Genomic DNA, 19,449 nt, shown 5'->3' with positions numbered 1-19,449 from the left:
CCTATAGCTTTCTATACCCTTGCACTTCCTTTTTCAAAATTGCGCAAATACCAGTTTCACAGCGATACAGAAAATAAAGTAACCGTGGTCAAGTTAAACATTAACAATTCCGTAATAAAAATCAGTATTAACATCAAAACATGAAAAATATGTACAAATACCTTTTTGTGCAAGAACTACACTGCAATGTAGACAAAAGTTTCAAGTGATCCCTTGTACAGGATTATGTTTATTTTATTTTGAGCGTCTTCGCTTGGCTTGCCTTTTGTAGGTTACATCTGGAACATCCCTTGCAATAGTCCAACAGTAGTCGGCCAATATGTTAGAACTTCACTTTCCCTCATATCTCTTCTCCATGGCTGCAATATCTTGATGGAAACGCTCACCATGTTCGTCACTTACTGCTCCACAATCTTCGGGAAAGAAGTCTAGATGTGAATGAAGAAAGTGGAGTTTCAGAGACATATTGCAACCAAGATTTTCGTAGCACACTAACAACTTTGCTACCAGTTGTTTGTAATTTGTTGCTCGGTGTCTTCCCAAGAACTGTGAACAAACACTCTTCAAGCTTTTCCACGCAGCTTTCTCCTCACCTTGGAGAATTTCGTCGAACTTGTGATCTTTGAATAGTTGCCTAATCTGTGGCCCTATGAAAACACCCTCTTTAACTTTGGCATCACTTAATCGAGGGAATTGTCCTCTTAGGTACTTATAGGCCTCATCCTCTTGGTTCATGCTCTTAACAAAACTTTTCATAAGACCTAATTTAATATGTAGAGGGGGAAGCAAAATTCGGTTACGATGTACCAGTGGTTCATGCTGCACATTTTTCACTCCCGGCTGAAGAGTTTCTCTGGTACTCCAATCACTTTTGCGGTAATGAGATCCACGATCTCGACTGTCCCATTCACATATAAAGCAACAATACTTTGTATACCCTAACTGCTTACCCAGCAACAGTGCTATTACTTTAAGATTACCACAAATGAGCCACTGAAAATCGTAATATTTAATGGCTTGAAGTAAACGTTTCAAGTTTTCATAAGATTCCTTTATATGAACTGCGTAACCTACAGGAATTGAAGTAAGTTCATTTCCAATATGTAAAAGCACTGCCTTTAAACTCACCTTGGACGAATCTATAAAGAGCCTCCACTCCGTAGGTTCGTAATTAATTTTAAGTGCCCTCATGAGACCATTTACATCTGTACATGCCACAAGTGTGTCTTCCATAGTAAAAAATGAAGTGAACATCTTCTCCCTATTCCGATACACTGAAATATTTACTTTTTCCTGCAATAAATTCCATTGCTTTAAGCGTGACGCTAAAATTTCGGCTTTGCTTTTCGAGAGGTCCAAGTCTCTGATTAGATCACTTAGTTCCTCTTGAGTAAGTCTATGTGGTTCACATGGAGGTTCTTCTACAACAAACGTAGGGTCCTTCGAAGTACTTGATTCAGGAGCTTCAACTTCTTGATCATCATCAGAAAAAAGATCTTATTCTTTAGGTGGATCAAGAACAGGTAGTCCTTCTCCATGTGGAACAGGGCGCATTGCAGAAGGAATGTTAGGATAGATCAAGGCCCGCTTCTTCTTCGTGGAAATTCCCTTCTTGACGGAAGGAACCATACAAAAAAGTCTCTGATGTGGTCGCTTGGCTCCCTCCAAATCATGGGCACTGCAAAAGGCATTGAGCGCCCCTTCCCATTAATCCAATTTCTTTGATTGCTGGCACAAGTGTTACACACAATGTGGGGTGCCCAAGATTTATCTTGGTCTCCAATTTTACAACCAAAGTAATATTGATAGGCTTTTCTTATTAGTGGTGTTATAGTCTGCTTTTGTGAGGAAAATGTCACTTCCCCACACACGTAGCAGAAGCTATCCGCACTGTTTACACAATTTCGCGGCATTTTTGTTTATTGAAATCCTCAAAATGTCACTTGAAATAGTTCCGACAAGATATAGATATAGATATATAAAACAGTTGAGAATGCTTCAAGAGCATTGCCAGAACGAACTTAAAAAGAATGAAGAGATAGAGCGGGAAGGATAACTGTGATTTTACCTACATGTAAAAGTAAATCTTTTTATCCTCACCTTGTACTGTTTCTCGCAGAAATTTGTACAATATCCTCTCTCTATGACTTACAGTTCCCGAGATACGTATGGCTCCCTAAATCTCCCGAAATTCGAACTTTTTTCGCCAATATCTGAGGAAGGGCCAGTAGCCAGTTGATCAGTGACCACCGGTTACTACTCGGTACCAAACGGTTCACCATCCTCTTAGGTATTGATCAACATCAACATGATCTCTTTATAACTTATGGTTCCCGAGATATGGCTCCTTAGATGTCTGGAAATCGGCCACTTTTTAGCCAATATCACGAGAACGGTAAGCCATAGAGAGATGAACTGGTGTTGATCAATACCTAAAAGGATGATAAATACTTTGATACCAAATAGTGACCAGTAATTAATATCTGTACCAAAATGTTTACCATCCTCTCTATGACTTAGGGTTCCCGAAATATGGCTTCTTAAATCTCTGAAGAAAAAAAAAAAAAAAAAGACAGACACAGAATTCAGTAACGAACTTTTTCAGTTCGTTGACCAGAACGAACTTAAAAATAATTAATTTTTTCCTATTAACTTCTACAGGCTTTATACCAATTGTTCTATGTACTTTACTATTATACTCATTCTAATTCTATCAATTCTAGTAATGTATTTATTCATTTATAATTTACTTGAGTACTAAATTTTTTCCACATGTTTTCTTTAAGAGTTCTGTTAAAACGGTCTATGATTTGTTGTTTTACGAAGACACATGCTCAAAATGGAGGGCAATGACTTACAGTTCCCGAGATATGGCTCCTTAAATCTCCAGACATCGGAACTTCTTTGGCCAATATCCCTGACTTTTCCTGACCTTTGGCAGGAAATTCCCTGATTTTCAAGACAGGTGTCGGATGACGTTGACATATAAATAAGGAATAAATAACGGGGACTTGAATATATGAAAACGTTTATTCTATAGAGACAAGTAGTACTCAACTGCTCATACATATAGCAATAAAAAAAAATGCAATAAAACCCAAATAGGTATTATAATGGTTAGTTAAACTGAAAATGGTGTACAATTAATGTTAGAAAAAATATCTTTTATAAAATTCCCCTGACTTTCCCTGATTTTCAGTCTTTTTCCCTGAGCTTCCCTGACCTGCACCATTTTCTCTGATTTCCCCGACCAGTAGGAACCCTCTAAAACTAACAAATTCCAAGAAAAACATTCATTCTGAAGCCTCGAAATACTATGTCTAACAATCCGTAATTTGAAAAAAAAAAATAGATTTTGATCAAATGGACAATTTTGTTTTAAAGGTACTAAAATCTAACACTATACTACTGAAACATATGCTACATTAGATCTTAATATAAATTAAGAAAACACGTGAACTGCAAAGTTCTGGAATTTTATATTTAACAGTTGTTTTTTTTACATTATATTTACAATTTATCCTCAATAAAATTCAATTGAATATATATATTTATTTATATTAAATACTTTGTAGATTCTGGTTCTTTAAAACACAGGACTGTTTCAAAAAATTACATTGTTTTTAATATTCGTCAATTAGTGCTGTGTATATATATATCAGAACATATCACGATGTTCATCATTAAAATATATAAAGGAATCATTGATTTTACTAACACATTTATTATTGCACTTTTTTATTACTCATTTACTAGCACACAGAGCCAATACTTTACATATGCCTTGCATATGAGTAGCTGGCTAATGAACACTAATACAGTAACAAAAATACATTATCAAAATAATAAATTACGCACTTTTCTATCATTGTTCTACGTATCCTGCATATTGTATACATAAGTCTGCTTCATAGTATATACAATAGTATAATACAATGTTTAGAGTAGTAGTGCCCTAATACTGAATCAGTATGAATTCAAGCATTGTAGTCAAATCCAACTGTCGCATATTATCATTTGTATAGTTTTGTTTTAGTAAGATGCAGTACAGAATAAACCATAATTGACATTTAGCGACTGGTTCAGATCTTATACTATTTATTTATTTATTTATTGAAAGCTGGTAACACTTTATATATATTTTTTCAAACAAATGAATATACCTGATAATAATTCTAATTAGCTTCCTTGGTAAGAATATGCTTTTAGTAACAACTTACATTACAGTGCTCAAATTATACTGATTTTTTATTTTAAAAAAATGCATTTGCAAACATTTATCTAAATATTTGAACATCTTGCAGCTGAATTCGAATCTTATATTGTTCTATTTGATTTTACATTGTTCTGTATTATTCTTTATTATGTAGTAGTACTCCTTTTTTTTATGTCTTTGTCATTGCTTTTTTGCGTTATGTCAGAGCAAAATGCACTATTGTGTGGGGCTTCAAACTTTACCAATTCTTGACGTTTAGATTATAATCGTTCATTAAGAACATAAATGCAAAGACAGCAAATTAATGCCTCAAAAATACAAATTACACGAAACAGAAAGGGGTCCTCCACAAATTTCACATTAGGAACTTATTCCATTACTTAAATTTTAACAGAACGAAACTTACGTTTCAAACATTTCAGAATTCCGTAATTTGTATTACAGAATAAATAACCTAATTCATAATGCTAAATCGGTGAAACTTCGGTGATAAAATTCTCAAATCTAGTAAATTACAGGACAAAAATAAAGAGCTTAAATCGTCATTAATTTTGGTCCTTATTTTTGTCCTGTACTTTATACTAAAATCAAAGTAATCCTATGTCTTGCTAAGGGATTACCTCACTTTAAACAATTTTATTTCTCTATTAAAAAATAAATAAACTATTCGATAAATACTCGGTATAAGTATACAGGCGACATTCATTATCAAGTTTTCTCTAGAACCTTTTTCAGAGATCGTGTAATAACCATCGATGACGTCCATGTCCACAGGCAAAATTTAACCACGTCGTCATTTTTTATAAATTATCTTTATTCTGGTTTAGCTGAGAAACTAACAATGTACAAGACAGAAGTCATATTACTAATTTATTTGTTATTTCGCTAATTCCAAATATTTTACTCGCTACAAATCTTAAATTACTACTTGCCTGAAACGATTTAATATAAAAATAATGCTCCTAAGAGAAGAACATACACTGAATAAAATGTAGTGTGAAACCAGATTGATTAGCTTCATACTAAAGTTTCACAAACGGTTTGCACATACAGAATATATAAACCAAACTTTTCTGGTGATTTTCTTACAGATGAATGTATTAGCAGTAAAAAAAGAAATTTGTGAAGTACAAAATGATATAGGGTAAGAAATAATTGCCATTATTTCCAATTGATTCTGAAGTATTTTAGAAAGCAATTTTATATACAGGGTGGTTGTAAATTCAATATATCTATTTTTAATTTAGATTATCCTAGAAACTAGCATCAGCTCTAGCTGGCGTGTAATACTGTTTACCAATGTGAAGTTTATCATTTATGATTTCAGAAGTTGATCCAGTGAAAACCGCAAAATGGTTGGTGTATACAGCGTAGAGGACAGAGCTAAAATTGCAGCCAAATATGAAGTTTGGAGGTCGGTGGAGCAAGTGAAGAGATGATGGAGGCAAGAGTGAGGTAGGAATGCAATACTTAACCCTAAGACAATAATAAAAAAAAGTCATAAGAAATTAATGGCAACGGGTAATGTGTTAGTTGCAAGTCGATCTGGAAGGCCCTCAAACATCCAAATCATAAGACAATGTGCATATTGTTCGGGACATGTTTGAACGTAGCCCTTCCAAGTCCACAAGACAAACTGCTAGGGAAACGGGATTGTCACGTCACACGGTAATGACCATTTTAAAAAGTTAATTACATTTTCAACCTTGGAAGCTACATTACGTTCATGAACTTTTTGATGAGGACTGCGACAGGCGAATGGAATTTTGTGAGATTATGCTTCGTTGGCGAGATGATTATCCAGACGTACGACAATATCCTGTGGTCTGATGAAGAGGTGTTTCACGTCACAGGTTTTGTCAACCGTCACAGCTGTCATTATTGGTCATATTTCGATCCAAATGTAACGGTGGAAAAAATGCAATCAAGACCAAAGGTAACCGTCTGGTGTGGAATGACATCTACCAGATTCATTGGTCCATACATGCTACACAGCACTATGAATGGTGAACGATACTTGAAGATGCTTTGAATGTATGTATGACTTGTGACTCAAGAATAGGAAAATGGAAGGGAATTGCTGTTCATGCAAGATGAAGCTATCCCCACTACACAATTCCAGTGACAGATGGCTTGATGACAATTTCCTTGGCAGATGGATGGGCTGCCGCCCCGATCTAACTCCATGCGACTTCTTCCTTTGGGGTTGGGCTAAGAAACAAGTGTACAAGTTAAAACCAAGGGATATTAAGTCTTGAACAAAATACCCGTGAAGTATTTGCAAATGTTCCAGTTGAGATGCTAAAAAGAGCCGTGGATTCGGTTCCTAAAAGATTCCAGAAGTGTGTGGCAAATGCGGGTGCATACGTTAGATTATAACTTAATAACCAAATGGTACACCCTAATAAAGTATTCAATGGAAATAAAACTGCGATAGGTTGTTTACGTTGTGAAATATTCATTGTTACAATTGGTACTGACTTTACAACCACCATGTACTACTCATTTACTTCACTTAAATCTTTTGTAGCACTTCATAATCTTACTGAATTCTAAACTTTTAAACAAGAATGAAAAAGTTTAACTTGTAGTAAAAAAGGAGGTAGTTATTTGCGCTATCAAATGTTATTTTCTTATTCTGAGTTCAACATTTTTTCTTATGTCCCATTTCTTTTATTAATAAAAACTGCCTTTGCATTTTGAGCCCCAAATCAATAATATTTACGCCAATCACAAGTAAATCATAGTCATAATATTCAAAATTTCCTCCTCAAGTAAATTCTAAATTAAATGTTAGAGAAACAACGAAGTTCACACTATTCTGTTACGTTGATTACATTTCTAATGTGTACAAGGAAAAACAGGTCTATTTATCAATATTTCGAAACACAATACAGAGTACTACTAACATCAAATTACTTGCACTAAGAAAACTGTCCATTATTGTATATAAGTCCTTACACTTGCATAAAAACTGGTCACAATATACACAGTATTGCCAAAGCATTCAACAAATTCACTAGCATATGAAGCGTATATTAATAACATATTCTACTTTACAATCATTTATCGCATATTTTAAAAATATATATATATATGTATTACTTTTTTTCTTTCTTATATAGTATTGAAGACAGTAACTCTATACGCGCATATAATACAAACGATACAACACAGTAATTATTAGAACAGACTTACTCAGATTTATGGATTGATATTCTATCAAAAACTCAAATATTATAATAAACTAAGCAATTAAGTTTCTTTTTTATTTTGTTTTATCTCACTGCAAAAATGTGGTTTTACGTTAAGATAACAGTTTTCATGTGTCTTATCCAGCTGATTCATTTGGGTAAGTACAACGTTACTCAGGCATTTTATAATGATTTTATGTTCCGCAGTTAACTTGTCACCAAGAAATCTTTAATCTCCTGTACTACGGTTAATTCCGAGAAAATGCTTCATAATGAGAGAAAGTTAGTCCCAGAATACATAAAATCAAATATAAACTTTAAGAACCATGGATGGAAATGTGTTCATAGAATATCAGAATCCATCAGGTCTATGTTTAAAAGGAAATAAGTCTACATACGAGACCTGTCCATAAAGTACCAGACGTTTTGGCCTATCACAACAGTGGGCGGGGTTAGAATCGCCATCTTGGTGTCAGAATGTTGCCACATTCAGTGCGCATCCAGCTGTAGTAGCGTGAGGACTGTGACGCTCTTATTGTGCTTTCTATGACGTGTTACAATGAGCACTACAATAAAAAAATCCCACCTCTTGTGAGGTGCGTTCTGTGATTAGGTTTTTGTTGGTAAAAACCACAAGCCAATTGAAATCCATCGCCAACTGTGTGAAGTGTACGGACATGGAATAATGATTGAAGGTCGAGATCCGATCGTCCACATACGGCCAAGCATATCCGAGAGCTCTTGGATGGTTTTGGGTGGGAGGTGTACGATCACCCACCATACGGCCCGGATTTGGCGCCAAGCGACTACCATCTCTTCCTAGCGATTAAGACATGGCTCGCTACACAACTAATACTAATGCCGACCTGCATGCCGGTGTAAGCCAGTGGTTGAAATCGCAGGTGGCAGATTTCACCACGACAGTATTGAAAAACTAGTGCCACGGTATGATAATTGTCTTAATTTGCAGCGGTTATATAGAAAAATAGCTTAATACAATTTGGTTTGTTCATTCTTTTACCTTTTTATTTCAAAATGTCTGTCACTTTCTGGACAACTCTCGTATACCAAAGAAAACGCATTAATATTAAATTTACGGTATTTTTTCATTATTAAAATAAAATACGCCTTTTCCCTCTTCTTTGTTTTCTAAATTTTAGAAATAGCGCAAAGACAGTTAGCATCATAATCTCGAACTCACTAATTGCTTTACAATAAAATTACGTTTTCAAGGTTTGTTTTAATAACTTCGAAATAGGTAGGTGAAGTTTATAATGTAATAATTGATATCCAGCGATATTACATCATTTTTTAGTATGCCTTATTTAGAATAAGATCTGACTGTCCAGGAAGGAAGTTAAAGAGAGTGAGAAATTTAAGGAAATTCCTAAAAATTTTAGTAAAACAAGTAGCGAAGCGCCTAGCTTTTAATACCTAAATTTCTCATCTGCAGTCAAAGTAAAGGTAAACAAACATGTGTGACCAAGACTTGTAACACTAACCGGCATATTGCTGGGACTAGAGGCGTAGTATTGTAATCTATCTTGGAGGCAAGATAATGTAATGAGGAACGGCTAATGCTGTGAGGATTGATCTTGCCTGATCGTCTATGCACCAGACTTAAGGTGTCATCCTCGTTAATAGTAGGTTCTGTCTTTCATAATCTTGGTATTACATCGACGTAATACATAAAACTAAAACTACTTGCCTTTTTGTATTTTCGTCATTTGATGTGTTTGTTTTGCTTCTGTTTGATCTTAGATTATCTGTTTCATTTCTTTTTCTTTTCTTAATTACGAACGTCCATGGAATGGAAATATCCCACGTCCCCTGTGAGTAACCTTCAAAGAGCATTCTATACACAAAATTGTCAGTCAAGTTGGTGTCCTTGCGGGTTGACAAACCTAACAGCAGAACCAATGCACATTCGATTAAGTTTTTTATATTATTATTCTGTATTACGAGTACTATAACATGCAATAAGCCAGAATGGGCAGAATTATAGTTTTTTACGAAAAATGTTTTTAATTTTCAGAAAGCCTCATTTCATCAGAAAGGGAATAATATCCGATGAACAGAGTTATTTTAGAAATAGACACAGTTATTCTAGGAATAAACAAAGCTAAACACACAACAGATTTCACGGATGTTCCAGTGACCGAGAATTTTCCATAGTGGTGAAAGCATAAACAAACTCTACTAAACACGGAAACACAGACATATAAAAACCAGTCATTAGAAAATTTGTTCAGTCGGACCAGTATATTCAAGTGCACAGTCCATGCCGAGGTTGCTGTCCGTGTAGCTCGAGCCGTTCATAAGTGCTGTCCATTATCTCAGTCTACGAAGAAGAGATAAATCTATGGATCTATCGTCGGCTAGACCTCTTAGACCACTACGCAATCATACTGTAAGATGAGTCCCAGAGGACGATGAGCAGTTGGCGTCAGTCTCCAGTCCCAAAGGAGTAAGGTCTTAAGAACGGTGATGACCAGCTACGAATCGAGGACACTAGAATCCAGAGTCCCTCAGCTATCCGCAACGCATCGACGATACGGATGAGAGAGTGAAAGAAGTGAGGAGATGTTCTTCCACGGATTCAACCCCAGCGCCTCGTCTCGCAACACCAACACAATAACGCTAGCTAGTGCTCGATTATAATGTGAGAACAAGTGGTGCTACCCTGCCAGTTTCGAAGTTTGTAGTCTGCTACTGCGTTCACGCGAGTAAGTAAATCAAAATTCAAGTTTTCCTAAATTTTTGAATTGAGGAAAAGGAAAGCCAAGGTCTCTATTAGTTTCGCACGCATAGTCTTGCATTGGCATGTATAATTAAATTAAATTACATCAAATTAATCTTGATCTAGTTCTGAATCTAGCCTTCAGCTATAAGAACTTATTTCCCATCAATCTTACCTCACCCTTAAGGTCAACGTGTGGATTGACATTTCAGTTTGCTTTATTATTATATTAAAATCCCCCATCTCACCATTTATCCTTATCTCTTTTTGTAATGAAACTCAAAAGTCTGAAATCTTATCTTTCATTCACTACAAATAAGAGTAGGGCGTATTCTGATGCGCCGTATCTGAGCATTATTAAAGAGATATTCTCCCCATGTGATAGGTAGATACTAGTAATATTACTACTACCATTATTATAACATCATCTTGGTATATCCCGTTATAACTACATGTTATAGTACAGATAAAAATCCGACAAAGAAATTCTTCATACAGTTTATGCGTTTTTCATTCATTTTTACTAATAACCTTTTAAAAAATCATGTTACTCTTAGCAGAGAAAGACAGACTGATAAGAGGAGACAGAGGTTCAGATCTTTTCCTAAACTAAGTACCTTGAAAGCACGTCAGATTAATTAATAGCAGTAAGTACTTGGTCTAATCAAAGTCATAATGAATTTTGTAACAGTTACAGTAACGGTAATGAACAATAGAAATGGTTTATAATATTGTAATTATTAATAGTCTTTGCGTTATTTGTAAAATTTTATAGATGGGGTGTGACAGGAGATTAACAAAAGATCCTTAACAGAAAACGCACTATTATTCGCTCATCATGTTAGAAACACTCCATATTTGAAGAGCCTATAGACTTAAATACACCGTCTAAAGTAAGATAACCAGAAATCATTAGCACCGTATACCTATAACAAAAGTTAGCTCTCTCAATTAATCATCACATCTTTGCAAATTGTTTTCTCTAAAATCTCCTTAACACAACAAACACGCCATCTTAACGTTTGTAGATAAGTATTTATCACATAAATATACGCATCACAGTTAAAATTACAGCTCAACTGAGCCTACTGACTGCATCCACAAAAGAGAATACCAAGATTACATTAAAGCTAATAAACACCTTTACGACAGTTTCTGTAAAACATTATTGTATGTCTTTTACATAACTAGCTAGTGGATACTAAGTATGCTACTATCATTAGTGCAATAAGGATGTCCTAAACAGTACTGACATCTTGTAAAGTACAAGACAAAGCACAAACAATTATCATCTGTTTGTGTACAGCTGTTAAAAAATACAACTGAACAAAATAAATTGTTTTACTTTCGAACTCAGAAAGTACGGAAACGAACGAAACAGAAAAACTGTTATAGAGTGTGTGCAAAAATGAGCACAGAAACATTATCACAATTACCTGACATATTCTTCCAGATAAAAGGCATGTACACAATACCATAATTTGTACAATACAGAACCATTAATCATTACCTCAAGTTACCATCTTTATATGATCTGAGCCTTTTCACCATAGTACACATGTTGAAAAAATGCAAATTTATATTACAATACATTATCACTCGTATCAGCTACCAATCTACAATGAATGTCACGGGAGATCATGAAGCCTAACCACTGCCAATGGAACACTGAAGCCACTGCAGTCAAGGAGACTCCAAGGAATTGGACCGTTGAATTTCTTTGAAACATGGTCGGCAAACAGGGACAGCTCGTTGGCTGTAATGGCCTGGTAAAGCTGTGTGTTTGTCGATACACCTTGTGCAGAAAACCTCACCACATTTCCAACAATGGTACTGTAATACATAAAGACAGAAAAATACCTTAATCCATACGCTTTAAATGAATTTATTAAATAAACTTCCAAAAATGAATTTATACAATAATCGGCATAATGTGTCAAAGAGAGTTTATGTGCATTCTAACCGTTAATTTCACAATATCAACATGCAAAAAGGCGGCGTTAATTCCATCAACATAGCAGCAGTGGAGCACATATTGCATTTTGTTCATTTTGATGTTCATCAGAATGTTACCAGTAGCAGCGAAATCCTCAAGGTAAGTTGTTAAATATGGAGAACTACGTGGGTGGTTCGAAGTTTTATTTATTTTTTTTTTTCGGAGAAAGTACGAGCCCAATAGTTGACATGAAACTAGCAATGTGTTCTTTCGTCTTTCCTCTACATTTACCACACAATGAAGTGTTCATGCAAGCTACAGCACATGTGCGACGCGTGATTAGAATGAGTCATGCAGTGAGAAAGTGCTCTGGCCATAAGAAGTAGCGAGTCATGGCGGAACAACGTGTTGGCGGTGTGGAGTAAAGAGATTCGTTTTGTGATCCGCACGAGTAGGCAAATGGCCTTGCTCCTATTGACATTCACAGGAAGCTGCTTGTTGTTTATGAAGACGCTGTAATGTTAGAGCGATAGATGCAAACGTGGTGCAAACTGTTTTCTGAAGAATGAACGAATATATTCGATCAAGATCAGCCCGTCTCTAGTCAGTGATGCAACATTGGTTAACAAAGTGAATGTACTGATGTTATTTAACCGAAGAACCAAGGTTCGTATACCAGCCGCTGATCTGAACATTTCCGCTGGGACTGCATACAAACTCATCTACGAAACACTGAGATATGCGAACGTTTAATCGCGTCAGGTTTCATGATAACTCACTGAACAACATCGTAGCACGCATATAGCCTGTTACTTGGATTTCCTGACCCTGTACCACAATGAAGGGAGCAACTTTCTCCGTCGTATTGTGACTCATCGTATTGTGACCTTCGTTCATCACTACACTCCAGAATTCAAGCAGCCGTCGAGATGAAATGAAAACGTCCCTTGTGAGGAAAATTTCAAGGTTCAACCATCTGTAAGTAACGTTCTTGTGACTGCCTTTTGGGATTCCAAGGGAATATTGCTCACAGAGTTTTTAAAGAAAGCGGAAATAGTAAATACTGCAAGTTATTCCAAACACAGGAGAAAGTGAAAAACGCAATTCGCTTAAACGACCTAAACTTCTTTCTGCTGAGTCTTTCTCCTGAATGACAATGCTCGTCCCCATTCGGCAACACTAACACAGGCTAAATTTCGAGAAATGAAATGGGAAAGGTTATCACACACCAACTATAGCCCTGATTTGGCCCCACGTGACTTTGACTTGTTTTCTCAACTGAAGTTCTAGATGCAGGGTCAACGTTTTCAGAATGATTTGGAGGTTCAGACAGCTAAGAAAAGTGTTCTTCGTTCTCTGGACCCCGCCTTTTTTGTCAATCGGTTTATATTTGCTGATGTCACTTTAATATCAACATGTTCAATCGCCATTTTCCGAACAGTTCTTTGACCGGTGAAGAATTTTCGTTCAAGTATTGGAACCTTCTTAGTGCGATCACATTTACAAAGTTGTAAATCTTTACATTTACATGCACTCTGTTGTTAAAGTCGGCTATTATTTTTAAACTGCCCTTTTCTTTGTCACGTTTGTATGTTTTGTTGAATGCTTGAACTAAATCAACTTCTTTTTTTAATAATTCTCTAATAGTTTTAGAGGTTATGAATGGGATCGAAGCTTTTTCCCACAAGAAGTTTAACTTATCAACAACAATCTTGGACACTTCTAAAAACTAGGGTTTTTGCCATTCTGCTTATTTTTTCATTGTTCCAAACATGAATGTAGTATTTAACACATCTCTACGGGTAGGAAGCAAAGTCTTGCCCATATCTTGATCATTACCTATGATAGGATTAGGTAAATCCTTACTACGAGTCCAAGGGAACGCCATAACGCAGTGATAAACACACAAAGCACAGTAACACACAGTGCTACCATAAGAACCAAAGTATTAAAATCTTCTCCCAATATTATTGACGAGCCAGATTTTGCAAGATTTGTTTCGTTTAACACAACTAATGTGTTTGCATCTTCAGATGCTTGATGTGCGATACAATCAGATTTCTCGAGATATTTCGTCAGAAGTGATATCAATTCGGATTTGTTCTTTGTGTTAGAAAGAAATTTCTGTTGAGCTAAACGAACAACGTGGATGTTATTCTCAACGATTACGCATATTCATGGTTTTTTTGTTCATGTCCAGTGTTTTATATCCTTTACGCTAGGTCCACCACCATAACCATCAAATACAGTACACTATTTATCATAGTGTTTTGTGATAAACCTCATATATTGCTCATATAATTAGCCGTAAAAATTATGGAAAACCAACAACTAGAGTTTTGGGACTGTTTTGGTATAATATCAATACATAGAACATATTATAATAGGTTTAATCTTTAAAAAAAGAATCTTCAAGTTTGATAGATTTTTGTCGTAATTGTACTGGACTACGGCTATTTATTCAAAAAAGTGAAAAACCCGCAACTCTTTCTAAAAGGATAACAACAACAGTAAAATATATTTCAATAGATTTCATCATTTTTTTAAAAACGTTTATCTTAGTAAAATAATAAATAATAAAAAATACAGGCCACGGAAGCAGCGGTATCGATCGTTCCTAGAAGGTTTGCATATTCTACGATACATTTGCGCAGGTTGAAGGAAATTTATGATCACAGCCTTTACAAATTTCCTGATGTAGCGCAGTAGCGGACACTGGTAAGATTACCAATGTAGTAGCTGAGATCGCGTGTTGTAGGCAATGACACCCCACCTGCCGTTCGGACGCTATGACATTCGCCAGTACAAGCTGGTTGATGCGCTCATCACACTAGCGTCTAACGCGTATGCAGCCAACACTGTAGGTCAGGTTGAAGTGAGACTCGTATGAAAACAAGACCGCCTACCACTCAACACGCCAGCAAGTGTATTCACACCCACTGTACGCTGTAGTGCTTGTGCTTCTTGGTCAATGGAGCTTGATACAGAGGCAAGAGTGGAAAGGGTCCAGAATTGAGCAGACTCTCTTGAGCCATCTTAGTGAAGTCCATGCTCGTTATTCTATTCCAGCACCAGCTACAATGTGAATGACGCTGTACGGTTCGTCACAGCCCTGAACAAGATGCATGGCCACAATGCGCCGTCCATTGCCCGACCGCCGACGTGTACGCTTCTTCTCTGTCCATTATTTCAGCATACGCATCACTATCGTGACGCCATTTCCTGTACGTATACCAATTTCGTGTACACATAGCAATAAGCCGATTATACGGCTCCGTTCGAACACAATCGTCTGATTAAATGGCATTCTGATATCGACGAGGCATAGTGACGCTTTCTGTTGGCTTGTCCACACTCCACTACCAGACTGATGAGTAAACATCCCTTTCGCTACACTGCCTTGCGAACACAAACAAGGGCTCTGCTGCGTCAACGTATGAACCAACCCGCATCTTTCGGCCGTCATACCTGTCAGTTTTTTCTTGGTATTGGAGCCTAAGGGAGATCGTGCGGATGATATGAATGGATGATAATGGTGGAACGATGAAAGTAGGATAAAACTGGAGAACCCAGAGAAAACCCACGGATAAGGTGTTTGTTCACCACAAAGCCAACCTGGCAAGAGCTGGGATCGAACCAGAAATTCCACGCACCAAAGGTGAGCGCTCTACCAGATTTATTTTTTCTTCAGTTTGCTCACCAACCACCCGAAACTTCTTACCATATTAATGCAATTATTTAAGGACTTCATTATATAAACAAGTAACAGCGCACGTAGCGACATCTATTAGCGTCAGGTAGGAAAACTACAGCGCGGGTAGTGACATCTATTAACATGACTGTGTATTATTAGAAATTAGCGTTACGCACAGATTAATAATTTTTCCATTTACTCTTGGAATGGGTTATGAATTATTGCACTTATATAGGCTGAGGATTAATGAGGGATATGATGTTAATTCGATTATCTCGGCTGTTATTATACATAAAGTCTTAAAGCAGAAAATAGCATATCAAATAGCATGTGCTAAATTTAATTGTATTATTTTGAACCTCTGAACTTCCTAGAAATAGTTTTTCTAGACCTGAGGTCGACTTTTTGAAAAGAAAATAAGGTGCTGACTTTTTATCCTAATATAAAATACACGTACGAAAATAAAACGTTTTTGTTTCAAACACTTTTTTTTTTCTAAGAGTCCTCCTTTATCCTAAAATTATGTTGAAAATGTAATGAAATAATAAGCCTAATACACATGACAGCACTCATTCCTATGTTCTTCAGTTGAGGAAAGTAAATTTTATCAAAATTTAAATACATGATAGCTAAATCCTGAATCTATTAACATGAATAGTGAAATTTTCTACAACTTCTACAACAAATCGGAAAAAGATCTATAACAGAATATGGTGATTATTCATTCAGATTCAGAATATTTACACAAAAAGAACAATAACAATAGATAAAAAGGACTGTTTCAAACACTTTTCTGAAAGTGTTCTTTGCCATAAAATTCTAAGGACAAAAGGAGGAATCATTAATGACAAATGTTTTAAACCGAAGTTTTCATTTTCTTACATTCATTTCAAACATGAAGGAAAAAAATCACCACCTGTTGCTTTAAAAATCTGATTTTTGGTCTATAGCATAAGTTGAAGTTTTCAAATCAAATACAAGCACTTAGGATTTAGTTATCATAGTACTTAACATTTTGACAGAAATCACCTTCCCCAATGTTAGAAGGTGTGAACGAATGTTGCGCTATTAAACTTATTTTTCCAGTGTCATTTTTAGGTCAAAATTAGCTTACCAAACGAGGCATTTTGTGTATATATATATATAAATGTTTAAAACAAACGTTTCTTATTTTCTTGCGTACGTTCCCAATCTCGATCAAAAATTCTGTTGCCACTTAAAAAATTTGAATTCCGGTCTAGAAAGACCACTTTCGGTCTCTTCTGGAGATTCAAAATATCCCCAAGAAAGTCGGCACACGAAATTTGTCATATTTCTGTTACAAAATTTAATGTGTAATAGAGCTGAGTTAAAGCCTGGGACGAATTGACAGCTTCTCCTTGTATAGTTAAGAGTTTAGTATAAATGTAAGATTAACTTACCTTCCGACTAAAATGGTCAAATGGAGTAGAGCAGCTGCATTCTCTTATGTTGCGTAGAGTCTTCCAATCCAGAGCAACCGAATCCAATTCTAAACTTAGCTGTTCCACGGTCATACTATCCGTCATGGCCCCATGCGGCTTGCCAATCACAGTTCCATCAAGGACAGCTTGGACATTCACTACAGTGCTATCATCTTGAATAGCTGCTTCTGCATCGTTTCCTGCAGCTAGTGACAACTGCTTACTGAGATTGGTCTTAGAAAAGGAGAAATTAGAAATTAGCTTATCAAGCTGATATTTAAATAGTAATTAATACTAGAAGTTTATTATTACTTTATCTAAAGTAAGAACAAAACTTCTTTTCAATTAAGAACACAAATACTTTGTGAACTTAAATAGATAAACAGATATAGTAGGAAAAAAAGAATACACCACACTACACACTCAGATCTGCTTATATCGCTTTTCACCATCAAACATCGCCTCCTATATACCATCCTATTCCTTTAGTTTGCTCACCCCATTCTTTCTACCTTCGATAAATCTTTAATTCTTAATCTTCGGACAGTTTTACCCAGTAGCGGATTTGTGCAGATAGATCAATTTCGCGCTCAATTCGAACTAATCGCAGACCGCACCTACAACCACTACTACTGGCATGCTATTATCATCATCAATTAACAAAATTTTGTCCTCAGATAAGAGATATAACAAGAACAGTTAATGTAATTCTCAACCAAACAGCAACGGGGAAAATAGTTGTGTTTCTCAACACATTAGATTTTGTAATCGCAATATGTAAATTGTATTATTAAGAGTTGTATTGTACCACATTAAACAAACGCATAAAATACCTGCGTATCTGACTCACAGTAGTTACTTAACTGGTTAATATTGTTATTTTTCACCTTTTCCAAGTTCGTAAGTAGAACATTAGATGTTGTAGCGGAAAACCTTTGAGTAATTTCTCCGTATTCCTATCTTATGGAAGGTAGTTACCGGTTTATGATAACAAATTTGGCATCCTTATCAGGTTAAAAGATATAGTGACGCCACCAGCGGATGGACTCGATGTGCAATCCTGTCTGTTTGCTATCGCCGTGCATCTCAGTTTCCACTGAAAGAGACTGCGTCAAGGCAAAGTTCGATCAAATCTGTTCCATTCTTCTTGAAACACTTTACAAGAGTGTCGCGGCAGCCGACAGTCCAATGCTCGTTTCAACAACGGGAACCCACAATAATTAACTGGAAATGCCCAAAGGGATTTCATAGGAATGTCTGTAGAAGGGATTGCATAAATTCAAGTTTCAACCGATCCATGTACATCACCGCTGACTGCACTGTATGACTGCATGTCTTGTCCTGATGAATGACAACCTGAGAGGAAGACAAATAGGTATGGAATATAATTTCGGTATAGTGGCTCCTAAATATTCATTTGATAATAAACTGCATTGATTTTACCCTTTTTATTCACTCTGTGTTTCGTAAGTTTGCCAGTATAGTAGTAACCAACAACCATAAAGCTGCGTGGAAAACTTTCCACACATCCACTCATTCAATCAGAACAATCTCTGGAATTATGGACGACAGAAGATGGCCTTCTTCTTTATTTTAATCACATTGAAACAGATATATTTATACCTCGTCAACAGTCATTACAAACTTCCTGTGCACTGCAAGATGCGTTTGTGCAGCTTTAAACTGTTAGTTTTCCTAACCATGATGAAGACGGACGGAGCATATGAGCTCGAGCTTCTTGACCAGACTAAATCTTGCGTAATTATTCGATTTACGGTCGCAGCGGACAGTTGTACTATCCCTGCTATTGTCCTTAGAGATGGTGGTTCTCACGTCACAACAAAGAATGCACTTGAACATCTTCGGGATACTCTAAGGCTTCCAAAATCTACAACGTCCAATATTGGAAAGTCAGCAACAGTAGCGATGCCTGTTTTGCTGCGGTTCAACACAGTATTGATCCTTCCTTTGAGCTACGGTAACCTCTTCTAACATACCGTACTATTTTCTTATTTGACTGTAACTACGTATAACCTATGTCGGAAAGGGCGCAAATGTAGCCCTCTGAGAAGGTCATAAATTTGAGAGCCATATAATCACTAACACACCCAACAGCCATCTTCCGTGCAAGTCAGGACACAGCATTTCCAAACTATTCCCAATAACTTCTCGGAGTGTTCACCACCGGCATAACCGTGGGACGTAAAACTCGAAGATTTCATTTCAT

General features: G+C 36.2%; 1 protein-coding gene across 6 annotated transcripts in view; it reads right to left on the bottom strand.

The window, feature by feature from the left end:
* Window positions 1–4,095: 4,095 nt before the first annotated feature.
* Mtmr6 (Myotubularin related protein 6) overlaps window positions 4,096–19,449 on the bottom strand; it is a 374,237-nt gene continuing 358,883 nt past the window's right edge. For all 6 annotated transcript variants that reach the window (XM_081738794.1, XM_081738793.1, XM_081738790.1 and 3 more), the window contains 2 exons: window positions 17,202–17,456; window positions 4,096–11,983 (listed from right to left, as the gene is read on the bottom strand). In XM_081738794.1, the coding sequence (XP_081594920.1) occupies window positions 11,834–11,983; window positions 17,202–17,456 (405 nt within the window). In that variant the 3' untranslated portion in view covers window positions 4,096–11,833. The remainder of the gene's footprint in view (window positions 11,984–17,201; window positions 17,457–19,449) is intronic.

This window comes from Thermobia domestica, chromosome 14 (assembly GCF_964235325.1).
Source record: "Thermobia domestica chromosome 14, izTheDome1.hap1.1, whole genome shotgun sequence".
Lineage (NCBI taxonomy): Eukaryota > Metazoa > Arthropoda > Insecta > Zygentoma > Lepismatidae > Thermobia > Thermobia domestica.
Note: the sequence above shows the minus strand (reverse complement) of the source record. Positions and strands in the feature narration are given on the sequence as shown.